The sequence below is a fragment of the Sceloporus occidentalis genome, unplaced genomic scaffold (genome assembly GCF_023333645.1).
Source record: "Sceloporus occidentalis isolate IW3139 unplaced genomic scaffold, rSceOcc1.0.p SCAF_22, whole genome shotgun sequence".
NCBI lineage: Eukaryota > Metazoa > Chordata > Lepidosauria > Squamata > Phrynosomatidae > Sceloporus > Sceloporus occidentalis.
The window spans coordinates 11,679,956-11,700,121 of NW_028317002.1; the positions used below are offsets into that span (position 1 = coordinate 11,679,956).

At 39.4% G+C, this 20,166-nt stretch overlaps 2 protein-coding genes across 2 annotated transcripts in view; both read right to left on the bottom strand.

Annotated features, from left to right (window-relative positions):
• Positions 1-5,237: 5,237 nt before the first annotated feature.
• LOC149301035 (fatty acid-binding protein, liver-like) lies at positions 5,238-8,319 on the bottom strand. The gene is made up of 4 exons (XM_089484679.1): positions 8,253-8,319; positions 7,648-7,820; positions 6,359-6,448; positions 5,238-5,288 (listed from the first exon to the last, which is right to left on the bottom strand). The coding sequence occupies exons 1-4, from the start codon at positions 8,317-8,319 to the stop codon at positions 5,238-5,240; spliced, it is 381 nt and encodes a 126-aa protein (XP_089340805.1).
• A 7,303-nt stretch (positions 8,320-15,622) lies between these two features.
• Positions 15,623-20,166, bottom strand: part of LOC149301036 (myomesin-3-like) — a 47,949-nt gene continuing 43,405 nt past the window's right edge. Inside the window, exons 30-33 of the mRNA XM_089484589.1 lie at positions 19,914-19,952; positions 16,885-16,990; positions 16,405-16,568; positions 15,623-15,663 (exon numbers count right to left, since the gene is read on the bottom strand). Of these exons, the coding sequence (XP_089340715.1) occupies positions 15,623-15,663; positions 16,405-16,568; positions 16,885-16,990; positions 19,914-19,952 (350 nt within the window). The remainder of the gene's footprint in view (positions 15,664-16,404; positions 16,569-16,884; positions 16,991-19,913; positions 19,953-20,166) is intronic.

Here is a 20,166-nt window from a genome sequence, read left to right on the forward strand (position 1 = left end):
AAAGCCGGCGATGCCGGCTTCTGCTGCCAGGGGGGAGTCCAGGCTGTCAAACAAGGGATGTGTCCCTGACGCTGCACGAAGGGCTGGACGTACCGGGACGTCCATAGGGGTTTCTTAGTGGGTGTTTTTTGGACGTCCCGGTACGTCTATAGGGGATTGAAGGGGTTAAACACCCCAATGTGTGTTCAGCAACATCTCCTGAGTACAGTGATACCCTGCATGCATGAGTTTGTCAGGTTGTTTGGGAGGTAAAATGCCACATTTGGGAAGTGCACATTTTTTTTTACTTGAAACTTTAATATCTGGTCCTACTGCCCCATGTCCTAATTGGGACATCTTTGATGCCAGCTAATTCAATTTACCCCATTAAACCATACATTTTTGAAAACTAGACACACCAAGGTATTTCAAATGGCGGTATAACCCTTTGCATGCACGAGAATTATATGTGTTCAGCAACATCTCCTGAGTACAGCGATACCACCCATACATGGGTTTGTCTGGTTGGTTGGGGGCTAAAAGGCCACATTTGGGAAGTGTGCTTTTTTCCATTTTGGTCAGTCTGTGCCTATGCCCATGCCTTATCTTTGAACCCAGCAACTGCAATTTACCCCATCAAACCATTCATTCATTTTTTTTTATTTATTTATTTATTTTTTAAGTAGACACCCCTTGGGTATTTGAAATGCTTTTTTTCTTAACTCTTTCCATGTCAAGATTTTTTGGAAGGTACAGTGCTAATTTTAGCCCTTGCTCATAATAATAAACTTTTGGGTTTTTTTTACATTTTGCTGGAACTGGATGGTATCCTGATTGTGAAATTACTGCATAACTATTATTAAATGTTACCACATAATTTTTTTTATATTGTACTAATCACATTGTGATTAGAAAGCTGGGGTCCATTGACTTGCATTGTCGAATGCAGTACCTGTATTGCTCGCTGTTGAGGCATTTCAGCGATGCCATACAACACCATTTAAACTCTTAAAATCAGCGTCAGCCACCAAACAGTGTATGGCGAACGTTGACGTTTAATGCCATGAGGTGCCAGGCACGTCATTGGTCGTTAACTGACCATTTTTGCATGACATGCCTAGCCCATCATAGCCCATTAAGGGGTTAAATCAGCACTTAAATGTGGTTAAGAGGAGTCATAGGATGCCCAACAATTTGCCCAGTAGCCTTTCTCAAGACTGATCCGGTCCCATGCTGCTAGCTTTACAGATGAATATTTAATGCAGTATTTTTCTTCAAATAGAAAGTAGTTGCAAAAGAAAGGTTGTGTATTCATCGTTCACAATAAATACAAAGATTGCCTCACTGATAGCATCCAGACCTTCACTATGGCAAATCGAGGTATATAAATGATTAACATCTATATTACAAAGTATAAGAATAGATCTATTGCAGTCATAATCTTTGAGTTTATTAAGAAAATCGGTTGTATCCTGTATGTATGATGGCATCCTAGTGACCAGGGTCTGGTGGTGTAAATCAACATGAACGGAGGTTGTAAAACATCTAGAGACTATGGGCCTACCTGGCATTTGTGTATTTTAGGAAACAAATAAAAGCTAGTGGAGGGTGGATTCTTATTGACTAAAAGGCAGCATCATTATGATTAAACCCTTCAATCCCCTATGGACGTACCGGGACGTCCAAAAAACGCCCATTAAGAAACCCCTATGGATGTACCGGTACGTCCAGCCCTTCGTGCAGCGTCAGGGACACATCCCTGCCACTGCACGGGAGATCAGGCTGTTTGACAGCCTGGACTCCCCCCTGGCAGCAGAAGCCAGGCTTTCTGCTGCTCGATCTCCTGTTACAGCTTCCGGCGCGAAGCCGGAAAACTGTTACAGAAAGAAATGCCCGATCGGGCTTTCCCTTCCAGGTCACGTCACTACTGATGTCACCTGGAAGTTCACTGGAGGACAGGGTATCCCTGCAGGGTCTGTCTAGACCCTGCTGGGCTACCCGATCACTCCGATGAGGGACCTGTAACAGTTACCGGCATGATCGGGCATTCCCTCCGGTCTGTCCCAAATCCACCCCCACTAGCTTTTATTTGTTTCCTAAAATACACAGACCCCAGCATGTGGCACTGTTAGGTTTTTAGGATAACCCTTGCGGGTTGGCCTAAAATACCCAAAGCAGAGGCGCGGCACTACCAGTGCTCTGCACAGTCAGGAGCTGTTGGCCCTCAGGTACACTGACAGGAAGGATGTGTATATCCTCTCCACTATACACAACGAGAAGGTGGTACCTGTCAGTGTACATGGGGAAGGTGATGCACAGGGGCTCACCGATTACAACAGGAACATGGGGTGTGTGATCTTTCTGACCAGTGTCTGCAGCCGTACATGGAGATGCGTAAGACCAAGACCTGGTACAAAAGGTGGCCATTTACCTCACCCAGGTTGCCATGTACAACACATATGTGTTGTAGAAGAAATATGCCACTGGGAAGATCTACACCTTCCTAGAGTTCCAGCTCAAAATCCTGGGGGATATCCTCTTTGAGCAGCCAATCCCTAAATTTCACATTTGGAATCTAAAACGCGCATGGTCCCATTTGTGCCCTGTAATGTCCAGAAAACCCCCCCAAAAACTAGGCATGTGGGGTATTTGCGTAATCAGGAGAGGCGGCTGAACAATTTAGGATAGATTTCTCTGCCGTACCGCATACCCTGTACAAAAAATCCTAAGAATACTATGAAATACTGCAGGAACTAATTTCTGTGGCCACCTTTGACAGTGATTGGTGGCCAAATACCTGCATGTAGAATGCCCAAATACCCCTGATAGGATAGCCTGGATTGTCTGCTTTACAGAAATATATACCTTTGTGGGTATATGTGGGATCCATCACAACTATAGCCCCCCCCCCCTTGTCGGCCTGTTTCACCATAAGTGATGGGTTGCTTCTCTGAGAAGTAAAGGTCCCACATTCCTGTGAGACAAACTGTGGGTTTGATGAGTATCCCATTTTATGTCATCTACAACAATTTCACAGATGTATTGACATCCAATCATGGCTGGTATGAACCTACTTTTTTTTCTTACACTTACACACATACCCATTGTCAGTATGAACGCTATTTGCAGTCACGACATAGGGCGGTTTCAGTGGCTGTCTCTGCAAAAAAGGCAAACAGTACTAGCATCTGATGTGTTCTGGTCTTGTCATGGTATTGTATAGGCTGAAAGGGGTGATAGATTCTCACAGCTTGGGTTTCCTGCCTCTGTCCAGGCCTCCCCAGACTTGCCTTTTGGGTCAGTGGTACCCAAGAAAGCACTCTGTTCACCGGAGTAAAGCATCTGTATCAGAGGCTAAAGTAATCTCTTATTTATTAGTAATTCATCTTTGTATAAAACATGTCTAAGATCTCCCAGCTGTATACATGATCCTGTAAATAGTCTAAACTTAAAGGATCCCTTTTGAATTTAGCTTGTTATTGAGAGCGTCAGTCTTATGTTTATCCAGTGCAGTTCCTATTTCTTTGATGGTCTTTTCAAGGGTCACCTTATTCTCTATCTCAGTGAATTTCTGCTGTCTCATGAATCTGTTGGCTAACATTATATAATTCCTGCTGTGGACCCTCTACTGTCAAAGACATAAGGTCAAGACAGCAGTTGTTATGATACAAGTTTTTACAAAACTAAATATTCTCCCTACAGATGGTTGGTCTAATACTCTAGTCTAAGACACCTTTGAATTCTTAACACATAAGTATTGAATCAACGTATACTAATGTAGCTGGTAATTGATTTCTTTTTATTCTTATTGTGTGAACATTTTGCAGTTAACTTGGGTATTATATAATATGTATATGTAATGTTTCAAAACAATACAGGGTTTCATACATTCAGACAGTCCACAAAGGGTAAGTGTTACTCCTATTTTGTAGAAAATATTACATGAACCTCATTGAAGTAAAATAAACCTTTTCATTCCCTATCATTGTTTTATTCATTAATTATATGAAAACATAATCACCAGTATAATCCATACACAATAAACAATATCAAGTATTTATCAGTAAGTATTGCTACAGCAATTACACATACAATAAATCAAAGTATATTTCCAAACTGTGTGCATAATACATGATTTGAAACTTCAATAATACAATTGGGGTACTAGTATGGTGATGTGTTAGGGGGTAGGCTGGGTGTGAGTTGAAGAAACAAGTCATAAGGGAGATGAGTTCTTGTTACCCTTTAACAGAATAGTCAAACAACTTACCCTTTAATTGAACAATTACTCATCCCCTCATTACCCAACCAAAATAACCAAGACTTCCAAACACTGAAGCATGCCAGAACTGTTATTCAGATGTTCCTTGCAATAAATGCAAAACGCTTGTAACTAAATGACCTGCCTACTAAGGTTATATTCTTTCCTCATCTTTATTCTACTTTAATAAAAACTCATTGGAAGCTGGTAATGATGTTCATGATTCCATAATTTCTCCTTTAGCTGTTTTGTCCAGCTGATGCTCTGGTATACTTAGGCTCCTTCTGATGCTCAGACCATTGGGCATCCAGTGATTGGGGCAATACCTATGGTTCATTTGCGCACAATTGTCCTTCTTTGCTCACTGAGGATGCCTTTTCTATGGTGGCAGACCCACACCATTGACAATGAAGAACCAAGTCATATGTTAGTGTTCATCTTATATAATATACAGGTGCTCAGTGTGTGACCAACATTTGGAATCAGACGAGAGTCTAGATGCCGGGATTGGTCTGCTCTTGAGTGCTGGAGTTATGAGATTTACTAAGATGGCAGCATACCATAAATCAGAAAAAATAGGTTTTACCTCAATTGACATTGATGAGTGTTTATATAAATTAACTGGAATGCTTGAGAATTTTAGTAAGATTCGGACACTAGTACCAATTTTGAATGAGCATAATCATCTTTTTTTCCTCTTTTTGCTGTTGTCGATGTGTGGCAACAAATTTTCATATCGTAATGTTATACAGATTGTCTGCTTCTTACACACTTTTTTTTTTTTTAGCTCATCTTTTCTATTTGTTTGCCATACACAGGGGAGGCCACCTACAAGTTCTCCAAAGTCAAACATATGCTATAATGTCAAGCAAATGTAGATAATGTGATTAGCAAGCGGGCAAGTAAAACATTTCACACAGAGTTTGCGTCATCGTTCCTTTATTATTAGAATAGTAAGTAGTATTTAAACACTATACTAAAAATGCTTGTTCCTTGTTTAAACCTTCCTGCTCTTCCTTGTCATTGTTGCGGAGCCAATGGTAATGGTCTGTATGAAAAAAGAGATACTGTTAGTTTTTTTCCTGATGTAATGCACAAGGATTATGAAGATAAAACATGACAATATTTAAAGTTTTCAATGCATGTTTTTCCTTTGCTTCAAATAAGTTTTAAACCATACTCCAATATAAGGTACACAATAAAGAGAAAAATATTAGTGTGCTGTCTATTTATGCATTTCTTGATAAATTAATAATTCACATTAATTAACATAACTATTTTATTATTAAATACCGTATTGGCTCGAATATAGGCTGCACTTTTCCCCCCCACTAAGTCTTTAAAGCGGGGGTGCGGCCTATATTCGGGGTCTAGCGCCCGACGCCCGGGACATGCAGTCCCGGGCGCCGGGCAGGCAGTGGGGTTAGGATACAGATCCCCGCAGCGGTGCAGGGGACCTGCATCCTACTCCCCGATACACTGAGACAGCCTCCCCTGCCAGCACTTCCCACGGGGGGGGGGTGCCGGCACGGGAGGTTGTCTAAGCGCATCAGTGCCGGCACCGGAAGTTGTATACGCGTATTGCGTAGATGTCTCCCACCGGCCCCGCAAGACACCCGGTAAGTCGGGGGGGGCAGAGGAGGACAGTGGCAGCATATCTCGGGGGGGAGAGGAGGACAGTGGTAGCATATCTCGGTGAGGGAGGACAGTGGCAGCATATCTCGGGGGGGGGGGGGGACAGAGTGGTAGCATGTTTTTTTGGTGCTTTTTTAAAGAAAAAAACGTTTTCTTTAAAAAAGCACCAAACTTTTAGGGTGCGGCCTATATACGGGGGCGGCCTATATCCGAGCCAATACGGTACTTTCACCAACTGACTAGTGTGGCTCAACCATGTTTCCCTTATTTACGCCAGGCTGCCTTATTGTGCTAGCACATGTAGATGAAATTGTTTTTTTTTTTAACCTGGAATATAACATTCATTATTTAGCTCATTATTGGCCCTTTTCCCCAATCTGGTCTTATCGCCCCCACCTCTGGGCAGTTTGTTCAACTGTTCTCTGTCTCAGTTCTCCCTCTATATTTGTGTTTATTTAATAATCAAATGAAGCTTATGCTTACCTCCACCATTTCACTTCCTTGAATTTCTTGAATGTGAGAAAACTTGTCGCTTTTGGCTACCAGTTTGCCTCCTTCCAGATTCACAGTTACCTAAAGGATAAAGGAGTCGATATCACATAATCTTAATACCTTTTAATGTTACATGCATTTCAAACACAGAAGATTCTCACAATATAGCTTTCTAAGTGAAAAGATTATTTTCCATTTTCTTTCTTGTATCATTAACTAAAAAGTGTATAACTACTACAGTTTGTATGTTTATGACAGATTAATAAAAATCTCTGACAATAGATAATGAGGTTTGGGGTCTTACAGTAGGTGGGGAAAAAATGACAGGCTAGATTGGCCTAATGCCTATTATTTGCTGTCAAATTGTTCATTTCTATTGGGAAATTTGAATATTTCCCAAGTACTAGATCTATCTCTTACAGTTTTTCAAAAGTTGGCCTTCACGTGTTTATAAGAGTACAAACTGTAATTGTTGTTACAACCAAGATGTGTTTTTGTATTTTTTTTGCACTTGTTATTAAATTAAATTAAATTAAACTGGTGTTTAAATAGAGGTGCACAGGTAGGCTTAACTGTAGTATTAGCTAGGACAAGCCCTATCCTGAATAAGCCAAATCTACCCCCCTCACACAAATATACAGTTATCTTATTAATTGCTGAAACTTTTTACACCAAGCTGGTTCCAGTAAATCGTGGTTGTTGTAGTCCTAGAAATTAAAGTCAGCAAAGGTTTAATTTATTATGAGAATATTTGGGAAACTATGTTAAGAAGATAAAAGTGTGATTCTGTAAAGCCACATTTTCTTGCTGACCATAGAATAAAAGATGTCAGTGAAAAATCTGTTGCATTTAAAACATTTTTTACAGTTTAATTAATCTACCCATACTCTGCAGGATTTTCATTTTATTTTTTTCTCAACCTATGAGAGCTAATGCCCTAGTGAGGAATGGTTTATCTATCTTAAATCCATTTACACCCTGTTCTGTATATTTTCTCATCTCTATTAAGCTTGTGATAATTTAAGTCAATGTTGAAACTGTTTTTTTACTAGCAGCAAGTAAAGTGGTGCTTTTTGTGAACAGTTTTCCTCTTCTAACTATTGATTAAATCAGATATTTAACTGATGACTACATTACAGGTAACATTATGGTACTATACATAGTTTATCACGTCTTCTTAAGATTCACATCATAAGTATAGAATGGTCAGACCAACATCAAGAAAATAATACCTTGTCACATGTCAACATTGGCATCTGTTTAATTAGGATTTAAATTACCTTTATTTTCTTTCCATCAGGGCTATTGATCTCTGCTTCTTTCCCAACAGTAAAACTGTTTGTGTGAGTCTGTTTAGGGGTTTTTGATGTGACAACAAAGTTGTCTCCATTTTGCTGAATTTCAATCACTGGGTTGATATCCTTGGCCACCTTAACAATTTCTTCTGGCAAACCTGTAATTAGTCATATATCATATATTATCAGTTACAATGAAGTACGGTATGTATTGCATTTGATATTGACACACTTTAGTTACAGTGCATCAGTAATCTCCACTACTTGTAGCTCATATTTTTCCACCATGCAGGCAGTAGTAGCATGATCTGATGTTCAAGAACCGTTTTGTACAGGGTAGCGTGACCATTTGTAACAGACCTTCAGACTATTTTTGTTACTAGACATTACTTTTTAAAATTCCACTCAAATTGGAAATAAGAACTTCATTACATAGTTTTCTAAGCCCTTGACCTACTTGAATCTTCTCTATCCGGAAAATCTTTGAATTAACTATTATCACTTATCACTGTATAGAGTTTGATGTGTGCTATTTTTCAAAGTCTCCATCTGAAACCCTCTCTGTACTTTTCAATGAAGAAGATACTTACCCACAGACCTCAGGAAATTGTCATAGTTTTCCTGAACGTAGACCTGCCAAGTTCCAGCGAAAGCCATAATGACACAGGACAGTCCGAATGGTACAGTTCAGATAGCAGGAGTTGAGAGGAGTGATAGTACGGTATTGGTCCCAAAGGCACTATATATCTGTCTAGACAGACCAAATTACTGGTTGAGTGTTATAATTATTAACCATGGAGCTATCAATGATTAATGCTTTGTTTAATTGGCATAAGAGTGACCCATAGTTCAACGTCCGCAAGTTTGTATGTCAGTGAATGTGATGTCAAAAATTTTGTGGAGAAATTAGATGCGATTTATAATTTAACTCTGAGTGTCGATGGTCAGGGCACATATTTTCTTCCTGGTGAATTTTTGTAGCTTGGCTATAGTTATGTTTAGGTGCCTTCACAAACAGCTTACACTTTACTTAGGGCAACCTATAGTTTTGTTTCATAAATGCCTAGTTTAAGACAAATTGTGCATTGCATGATGTAATGATGAAAATGCAAAGTTTCAGATAAAGCACAAGTAAGAAGGAGGTTATATGCTATAATTATACCAAAAAAATTAATGGGGTTTATTAACTAAAGAGGGATTTGCCAAGAGAGTAGCATTTTTACTTGAGATTATCACGAGCCCAGCCCATATTTACATCAGTGGGATTTCTTGAAAGTCATCTTATTGATTGAACAATGCATTAGGGAGATCCAGCTCACCATTCACATGAAATGCGGGACCACAACTATCCTGCCAACTCCCGCTTTAGTGAATAAATTATGACATTGATTATTGTCACTCAGGCTTTAGGGATCTGCCCTTTTTATGTTAAAAAAATAATTCGTTTATGTGTGCATGTTTTGTATTGATTTATTTAACTATTTATTTTACTTAGATTGTGCCGGCACACAAAAGAAGATCAGCTGCCAGCATGCAGGGATCTTTGATTTGTTCTTTCTGATGTACCCTATACTAAACTCTAGTCTCCATGCACCTGTAGGCAAGGATCACACCTGGGCCCAGTTGACTAATCTCATATGGGGTTTTACTTTGTACCCTTTTACTATTTTACTTTGTGCTGTACTTTTGGATCTGTCAAGAAATCCGGATCATTTGCTACTGTGTAAGGGGTTCATATTTCAACCTTCTTAGTACAGAAGACATTTGTGACCACTTTTTCCTTATTATTGTTTCTTCTTTTATGGGATGGAGAGGTGTTATTCCTCAGGCCCGTGTTGAAAACCAGACACAGGCTGTTTAGAGGAGGCTTCCCTTTCCCTGGAGAATGATCATAGTCTAGCAATAGAGACGTTTGCCCAACCCATACCCAGATGCCTGTGTGTTTCACCGTGATCAAATTCACGTAGTTCATCCTTGGCATTTTACAACCCCTAAGCCTTTGCAGAAAGAGCAAATGTTAAATCAAATATCACCTCTGTTTGTGATGTCATATTTTTCCTGAATTAACATGACCCCAAGTTAAATTCATTTTTATAACCCTGTATGCCTGATTTTGCTAGAAAAGTGACATATTTAATGTTTGGTATAGACCATTCTCAACTGGTATTTCATACTGTTTGCTTAATTTTCTTCTTATGTGTAAAGTTTGCTTTACTGTGCCTTCTTCAAAATGTTTTTACGTAACATGTGGGAGAAGCTGCGGTTCCAGAGGTGGATCGCATTGGCTCCACCATAGTCTGATGTTTTGTGCCTCTGTTTTGTGCTCTCATTAAAATGGGAATACTCTGTTAACCCCCGCCCCAACACTCACAGATCAGAGCTGACTTTTACAGGGGGACCACCTGGAAATTTAAAGGGACCACTCATCTATTGTATGCATTAAATGCATGTTGATAAAAAGGATGCGTTTTCTCTCTCAATGCTCGCTGCATGGTGTCAGTGCCTGTCTCTTTAAGAATACTCGGAAGTCATAGTCAAAATATCCAAGTTAGGCTTTAGGATTTTAATTTTATGATCGAGGGCACTGTGTGCTAATACTGTCCTCTTTCATAAGGATTGTTTGTTGTCTCCTTACGGTCTTTTCAAAACAAACTAAAATATTTGTAATTATATTTAACCTTATGCATAGTTCTTTGCATATACATAGTTGGCTAAGATGATTTATTAATTTATCAAGGCATTTTATTTTATATACCATATGTACCATATGCAGAGCTAGTGTTGAGGTATTAGCTTTAAAATGGTAATTTCTAACAAACTCTCAAAGACCAGGTTACTAACCTTTCATTGTTACCTTGTATTTCCCAGGACATTGAACTCTATGTGACAAGGCCACACCAAATCAGCTAAAATGTAGCCAGCAGTACTACATGTACACCACACACATCCAATTAATGGTCAGATGTCTGGGTTATATAAAAAAAAAAACTGCTGCAATGCGGTCTTATTTCAACAAATAAAGGGATATTCCTTCTGATTGGATTCAGTTTATTGGTTATATGACCACTTTTCAAAATTTGCATTATGATTACTTTTGTATATGCCATACAGCAAACAGTATATCTGTATAGACAGTGATATTTGTATTAGAGTATTTTGTAAGTTCTTTTATATGTATACATTAACCTGTAGGGAAAAATGCCCCTTCAGTGCTCCAATTTGCAACCACTTTTGGCTGCCTGAAGCATTGGTAAATCCTGGGGGCAATGGGGCAAATGCTCAAAACAGAGGTGTCTACCTGGGTATGAATGTTAGTGTGTGTCTGTGCTGGGTATTTATGTGTGTCTGTATATAAGTGTCTGCCTGGGTATGTGTATGTTAGTGCATGTGTGTCTGTGTTTGTATGTTAGTAAATGCATGTGTGCACGTATATGTGACAAATATATGTTTTTATGGAACTTGCGTTGTGCACGGGGGCACAGTTGTGCCGCAATAGGAAAGAGCCTTCCCCAAACTGGTGCCGCAAAATTGGATGCATACAATTGTCTAAAATTACTTTGTACACTGTAGTATTAATATTACCCGTCACTGGAATTAAGGGAACTAGTACAAACCCTGAAAAACAGCTCCAGACCATTATCTCTGCTCTACTAAATTTTACAGTAAGCACAGTGTAGGTAATGTTCTCCTGGCATCCACCAAACCCAGATTTATCCATCAGAACATTAGGCGTTTTTTTATGTGCAACATGCTTCAGCACTCAACAGACCCGCTTTGTGAATGTGTGGCTGAGCTGTTGTTACTACTAGACACTTCACAATAATAGCACCTACGAAGAACCAGGGTAAATCTTACAGGGCAAAAATTTAACTGGGTTGTGAGAAATGTGCCATCCTATTTTTAAACTCTTCAGTATGACCCATTCTACTGCCAATATTTGTCTTTGTAGATGACATCTCTATGTTCTTGATTTTCTACACTTGTCAGCAATGGGTGTGGCCGAAACACAAACAATACCAATCTTGTTAAATTTGAAACCATCCTGTTCCTACCTTTATCTTATGCATTGCTCTTCCACTGGCAAAAACACAAACTCATCTACATCTCAAGAAAATTATTCCCCACCCTACATTACTCTGTATTTGCTTTGCAGCATGCGACTACCAAATACAGATGGATGACTAGTTTATAAGGAAGCTTGTCCAAGGCCATAGTTTTTTTGCCTTGGCTGGTGGAACACATTACACCTACAGATATGCCTTATGAAACAAACACTTTTATTCAAATAGCATATGTTACTAACATTGTATTTGTTTAGCTTTCTTGCAGTCACATTTATATCACAAACCCTGAAAAGAGGAGCAATTGATTGAGCAATTGTTTATTCAAGAATCATACATTACATACAAAGTAAACTGCAAAAAGAAAATCACACCAGAGCGATATAACATACACTTAATGTGTAGAAGCAGCTTCAGTAAAGTGTCACTATATAAGGCAGATTAAATCAGATTTAACACTTCTTTTAACTATGGATTTCACTTTAGTTTCTGAGGTTTTCCCATTGTCTTTTTAAGTTCCTCTGGTTCTTCACCATGTTTGAAGACGCTCACAGTAACTTGGCCAGTCTCTGAACCATATTTGTTCTTTACTGTAATGCTGTATCTCCCAGAGTCCTCGGCACAAATCTTATCTATGGTAATGGTTACCACTGTACCTTTCACATCCAACTTGTATCTGTCTTTAAACATCACCTTTCTCTCATTTTTTATCCAGGTAATTTCAGGAGAAGGGTCCCCAGATATGTGACATGTCAGACACAGAGTCTGTTAGGAAAAAAAAAAAGAAGCTTTGACTTTTAACCATGAAAGTGTAACTGTAGATGATCTAGTGAGGACCTCCAAACAGTTTACTCTGTAATGCTTTCTATAATACATTGTTTATACTTAAAATATAGTTTTACCTTGTCTTCCATTATTGTAGCTAGATCTGGGAGACCTCGGACTACTTTAGCACGATCTGGAGATAGCACAAAGTTGCAAAAAATATAAACAAAATTCCTTTATAGACAGCAAATATGACTTAATATTTAAAAATATTATAATGGAAGCCAGCAACAGTTCTGTATCAACTTAGGATGATATAAAGATGCTACCTTACGAAAATCTTTTACAAAATAAAATAAACTGGAAAGTAGGTTATTCCATAAACCACACGTTTTAGGTAGGAGAATGCATCTCCTAACTGATTTAGTTAGGCATTATGAAAGGCTAACTCCTGCAAATTTCTCGTCGAAGAGTATCCATGTTGGTTTTGCTTGACTAATAAATGAACAATGTTTAACTATTCAGTATTTTCAACTTGCTTACAATCTGGGATAACAGATGGGCAACATTTTCAGTTTTGCACTTACTTTTCTCTGTAATAGCAGCTTCCCTGTAAAACAACAAAAACACAAACCATTGTAGGAATGTGTAAAACAAATGAATGAAAACCTTACTACGTTAGTTCAGTCATTGTTCTGTTTGTTGAAAATATAGCGTAATAATTTTTCCAATCAAGTGTAATTAGTATAGGAAACATAACTACATGTTAACTACAAAAAAAAGTAACCTATATCAGAAATATGGAATTCAAGGGCAGATGGCCATTTGGACCATCTAGTCTTCCCATTTTAGTACCTTCTGTAAAATCTCTTTTTTTCCTTAAATTTATAAATATGATAGCTGGAATTCTTTTATCTGCCACATTCTCAGAAAATAAATACTTTAATAAATCCCATCTACGTCTTGTTTAAAGTGCCCTATTTACTTTACTATAAGACCTTGGTAATTCTCAAATATAACTAAATCCACATCTTGTTTTGGGTTTTACCAATTCACAGAGTTTAATTCTCTGACTCGACTTAACTTTCTAAACCATCTTTTTACACAGTTGCCAATAGTCCCGAATTTCAGTCCCTTCCCATCAAATTTGGGTCTGTCACAGTATATAAATTACCGACTGGCAGCGTTACATTTAAACTGTGCATGTGTGAGATACGTACACAGCCTAAACGCTGATAAATAAGCTCCAGTTACTGAGTATCTGTACCAGATAGTCTGGAGCACAATACTGCACTAGCGTAACTCTGCCTACCTGAGGCTCCTCACCCTTTTTTCTTAGGATGCCAGGAGGAAAAGTTTGCATGCATGCATGCCGACATGTATGTTTTCAATAAAATATTTGTAACTTAAGATTTCTTAACACAACAATGACATTTATTAATCTGTAATATGTTGTAACATTAAAGTATCCTACCAAATACCTCTGCCACCCTGATATGGCTTATACCCCCTCTATATGCCTCTCTGCCTCCCTGATATGCCTTATACCCCCCATATTTGCTACTCTGCCTCCCTGATATGCCTTATATGCTATATACCGTATTTGCTCGATTATAAGACGACCCTGATTATAAGACGTCCCCCCAAAATCTGAATATTAATTTATGAAAAAAAGAAAAAGCCTGAATATGAGACGACCCTATAGGAAAAAAGTTTTACCAGTAAATGTGAATTCATGTAAACTATGTGAACAATTGTTTGTGAATAAAAGCTACGATTGAGAAAAAAAAATTTTATTTTCTTTTTTTTCAACCTGCCCCCCCCAGTTATGCACATCTGCCCCCAGGCTTGCCACTCTGCCCCAGAAATGCCTTATACCGCATATATGCCACTGTGCCCCATGATATGCCTTTTAACCCTCTAAATGCCACTGTGGCCCATGATACGCCTTTTAACCCTCTATATGCCACTGTGCCCCATGATACGCCTTTTAACCCCCTATGTGCCACTCTGCCTCCAGAAATGCCTTATACCCCTATATGCCACTCTGGCATTTAGGGGGTTAAAAGGCATATTATGGGGCAGAGTGGCATATAGGGAGGTATAGGGCATTTCATGAGGCAGAGTGGCGTATAGAGGGTTAAAAGGCATTTCTGGTGGCAGAGTGGCATTAATGGGGGTTAAAAGGCATTTCACAGAGCACTCTGCCTCCAGAAATGCCTTATGCCCCCCATTTAACACTCCCTCCCTCCTCCAAACTTACCGGTGCTTCTGAGTCCCCCGGTGCTTAGTCCGGGCAGCGTGTAGAGCTCTATGCGATTCACTCTATAGAGCTCTACACGCTGCCCGGACTAAGCACCGGGGACTCAGAAGCACCGGTGGGTTGGGGGTTGGGGGAGGGCATAACACAGGATGATCCAGGTCCCCTGCATCTGAGTCCCCGGTGCTTAGTCCAGGCAGCGTGTAGAACTCTACGCGATTCGCGTAGACAACTTCCTCTCTATGCGAATCGCGTAGAGCTCTACACGCTGCCCGGACTAAGCACCGGGGACTCAGAAGCCAGCTCAGAAGTTGGGGGGGGCATACACAGGAGGATCCAGGTCCCCTGCATCGCTAGACTTATCCCCCACGCTCCAGACTCCCTGGTGTCAAGTGGGGGAAGCCAGTGGATGTCCGTATGATGCTTGCAGACAACCTCCACTGTTACTCAGGACTTCTGCCGGGGCTTCTATGACTGAGCCCTGGAAGGTCAAATCACTCCGGTGCTCTGTCATAGAAAACCCCAGCAGCAGCGGAGGTTGTCTAAGTGCATCGTGCAGATTTTCACTGGCTGCCAGAGAGGAGGAACCAGGTTTCCTGCAGCGCTGCAGGGGATCCTCCTCCCTGGCAGCTGGTGAACGTCTGCGCAATGCAAGTAGACAACCTCCGCTGCTGCTGGCCAGTACTGCCGGCGGGGCTTCTACAGAGCACCAGAAGGTAATGTCACACCGGCGCTCCGTCAGAGGAGCCCCGGCAGATGAGGATCCAGGCCTCTATTTAAGGTCTGATTATTAGACGACCTCTAATATAAGAAACCTTGTCTTCTAACTGAGCAAATACTGTACAATAAGATGTTGAACGTGGAGCTAATACACTTACTTAAATTTGAGATGTTCAGCCATAGCATCATCAAATGCTGTAATTAAGCAGAAAAATACATTGTTGGTAAAGAACAAACAAAAAAAAAACAGGCACTCATTGGCTGTTACCATAGAAACTAAAAACATCTTAAATGTGTATTTTGTCATTATTTAAAGAAATAAATAAAATGACAGAACTGGTAAGGTGTATTTGCTTAACATACTAGCGATTGCAATCAGTGTTTTTATCTAAGTGGGTCAGCACATTCTGTACATGTCTGTTCAGCTTTGGGTAAAATATTTCTCAGCGCTTCTTTCATTATTGGTTTATCAGTTGGTGTATTTAGTCATTTTGGGTTTTTTGTTTATAGCAATGCAATCACAAAACCAACTTGCTTTAACAGATGTTAGTATGCAAGATATATGTTCCCTGCAACCACACATTGGCAAGTGTTAAAACTGACAGCAATGTATCAATTTCACATACATCCTTTTATCTAGGTATGTTTCTGAGCCAAATGGGCAATTTATGGGTCAGGGAGTTTGTATGTCAACAAACAAATTGTTATGAGCTGAGCACCTCCTGCAAGATGGGCTGATATGGCCCTGCATAATGTATTAATCAGTGTGAAGACTTGCACAAGATGTTGCCATATTGCATTTCTATTCTTTATGTAGGGCCAACTCTGTCTGGTAATGTTTGTCTTCGACAAACGTTTGGACATTGGTCTGTAATATCGTTCAGAACTACTGTGTCAGTGATGGACGTATGTGCATATGACACAGATGAGGATTACCTTTACCACTCAGGTCAAGGGTCCGTTTATGAATGTCTTTGCCATCAAATAGTTCTAAAACATACAGCCCTTTGTCTGCATCTGTAGGGTTGATTATATGAAGCCAGACTTGGTTCATTGTGCTTCCCGATTTAACTCTGTCTGTACTGTCCAATTTCTTGTTTCTGTGAAAGATCCAAAAAAGACTTGAAATATGCACATAATCAAATAATAAATTGATGGATTATATCTTGTTTTAATTAATAATGAACATTGATGTATACTTGTGAGTTCTCAAAAACAATATTTTCAACAAATTATTTTTGTTAAAGATATTTCCAGATAACTTCACAAAATTGGTTGTAACTGGAAATACCGGTTAATATTATAATCCTCTATAATTCAGTTATATATCCTGTTATTGTCCAACAGTGTTTTCAGTTGTCATTCTGTGCAATGTTAGTATGCCACTTCTAAATGAACTCAAATGAGGAGACATACTTGTGGTGCCAAGTTGGATTCATGCTTTCAGTGAAATATTTTACATCGCTGTATATTTTAATTCCTTCCGAAGTGCCTTGACATTTCAATGGAGAAGCAGAAAGTGCTTAAGGGGTAAACAAGAGACATTTTTTATTGATTACTAAAAGAAGAAGAAAACTGGAAAAGTCTCTTATCTAGAGTCAGATCATAAAAAGTAGAAATATTTAAAAATGTGCAATTGAGTGTACTTACTCCACACAGTGAGGTACAGTATTCAGATGCAAGGTTGCAAATAGTATATTACATTTATTTATATAGTGCCAGCTGATTTATTAGTGCTGTAATTAGAGAGAGTAGCGAAAATTAACAATAACTGACTATAACATTAACACACGTTAAGGCATACTGGTAAAGGTGAAAAAGAAGGCTCTGCTCTTGTGACTTTAGAATCTATATATAATGAAAACATAAATTGCAAATCTCATTTAGGTAGCTGTTGTTTTGTTTCTATTGGACAGGCAATTAGCCAAACTACATGTACAGATGCAGACACGTGGCCTACTATGGGCAACATAAAATTAAAAAAAAGAATTGCATACAATTTGCTGTAATTCTCCATTTTGCCATAAAATGGTGAACTAAGGTTTACACCAACACGAAATGGAATACTCTGCTTAAAATTGTATTTGGTGACTTTACCAGTAAGAATGAGGATATTTATTTCAGGAGGAAGAATGGGTGCAGTTTGGTATGTCAGGTGCCTTTGATAATTGTCAGTGAAGCACAAATTAGCAGAAGCAAATGTTTTATGTAAATGCAGTCATATGCTCCATATAGGCAGAGGACATGGTGATCATACATGGAAATATATCTTAACTGTACTGGAAAAAAATGTTCGATATACAGTGGTTTGAAAAAGTAAATGAACCCCTTTGGAATTACCTGGTTTTCAGCATTCATCATTCATTTATTGTGATCTGATCACAATATGCTTAAACTGGCAACAAACAATGATAATCTTTCATGCCTATATTGAGCACACCCATTAAACATTCACAGTGCTGGTGAATAAATAAACCCTTGGATTTAGCTTCCAGTAGCTCTGGATCAGAGCTGCACACAATATTAGACAATTCGTCCTTCTTTGTGGTAGATTTACTTTGATGTGTAGGGTCATTGTCCTGCAGCATTACACAATGTCTACTGAGCTTCAGCTGGCAGACAGCCACCCTGAAATTATTCTGTTTGATACCTTAATAAACGTGGGCGTTCATTGTGCCCTTGATTATGCCAAGCTGTCCAGACAGCAAAGCAGCCCCAAATCATGATGCTCCCTTCACTGTACGGATTATGTTTTCATGTGGGTATGTGATGCCCTTTTTACACCATATGCAGTGCTACATGTTCTTCCCAAACAATTCAACCTTAATTTCATTAATCCACAAAACATTTTCCCAGTAGTGTTGTAGAATGTCAAGGTGATCTTTGGCAAACAGCGATGTGTTTTTGGAGAGCAACGGTTTCCGTCGTGGTGTCCTTCCATGGACTCAATGCCTGTTCAATGTTTTTCATGCAATAGACTCATGAACAGAAATGTTAACCAGTTCCAATGATTCCTTCAAGCATTTAGCTGTTACTCTAGGGTTATTTTTTACCTCATTAAGCATCTTGGCTGCGTGCCCACTCGTAGGTAGAATAGTCACAGTACTTTATCATTTCCATTGTCTAACTGTGGACTGATGAATATGAGATTACTTTGTAACCCTTTCCATCTTAATGCAAATTAACAGTTCAAGGTCTTCTGCAATCTTTTTTTGTGTGAGGCACGGTTCACATCAGCAGATGCTTTGTAGGAATAGCATACTAAAAGTATTAGGGTGTTTTTTTATGTTAAAGTAACTCTAAAGCACACTGTCACGGAGGCCTCCGTGCCATGGGCTCCTGGAGGGGACTGAGTGCCAGCCTCCTTCCTACAGACTATGGGCCCTGGTACAGAGTGCCACGTTTCCCAAAGTACAAGAGACTCTAAAGACTGTGGGACTTGGACACAGATTTGGGGAGCCTGTATTTTGGGGGTGGGTTTTATGTGTGGTGTTTTACTCTCCATCGGGTCAGAATTTACAGGACCGAGCCCTCCATGGCCAGTATGTGTACCTGGATCTGATATCCAGCAGGTTTCAGCCAGAAGTCAGGGAAGCGCCTGTGTTTCACCTCAACATGAGTGTTGTCTGATGGTTGGGGTGGGCTGCTATGATCCTTTTTTGTCCTTTTCAGGACAACAGCCACACTGTGTAGCTAAGCTTTGGCTAGCCACAGTGCCAATGCAGCTCCGGTGCAGCGACAGTCCCCCTTCTCTCTACAACACTGGTTCTGTCTGACGCTGAAGGGGTTAATCGCTGGTGTCCCGGCAGGAGGAAGTAACGTTTGGCAGGAGTAACCAGTAGGGGTACAGGGCATCCCGTCACACACACACCTCCAATTCCATTTCAATAATTGGACTCCTGGTTTGCTAACTCCTGACTCCAATAAGCTTTTGTTGATCCTAGGGGTTCACATTCTTTTTCTAACTCACACAGTGATGATGTAAGAACAATGCAATCATTTCTGTGTTAATAGTTAAACTAGATTGTGTTTTTGTTGTATGTATTGTTATATTAAATAGGGGTTCTTTGCTAAGCCTGAACCCAGGGCAGCACCCCCGGCCACTTGTCCAGACTTAATTCCTTTTCCTGCGGCTGAGCATCCTATTTGTGCAGAGTTCAAGGACATGATATCATATGCCAGCAATCCGCCTGAAAAGGTTGCACAACGTGAAAGAATGATACTACGAAGGTCTGTACTTGTTAAGTAATAACTTGTGCATTGTATATTGGCTGGTTATAGGATCTCCAAAACCAGGCCATTTAGCTACCATTTATCAGGGAATACAATGAGGTGAACTTCTCCAGGTAAATGGGGGAGGGGCTGTTTCTAATCCAGAACATGCCGCTGTAGGAATTAACTGCATTTTACTGTTGCAAACACACCATTGTAAAAACTTGACTTACCACTAATTTTGCAAATCTCTTTCATAATGTTTTCAAATCCTGAAATACATAAATATTTTATTATTATTATTATTATTACTAATTTAAAGTACCATTTGTTTCATATTTTTGGGAGGAAGATTTACAATGTATTACAATAAAAATTTCACTAACATATACTTTGCAGTTTTTGTTGGCATATCTTTTTACCGTGTTGCATGTCTGCACTTCTTTAAATAGATATTGCTCTTTATTGGATCTGGATCAACAGTGC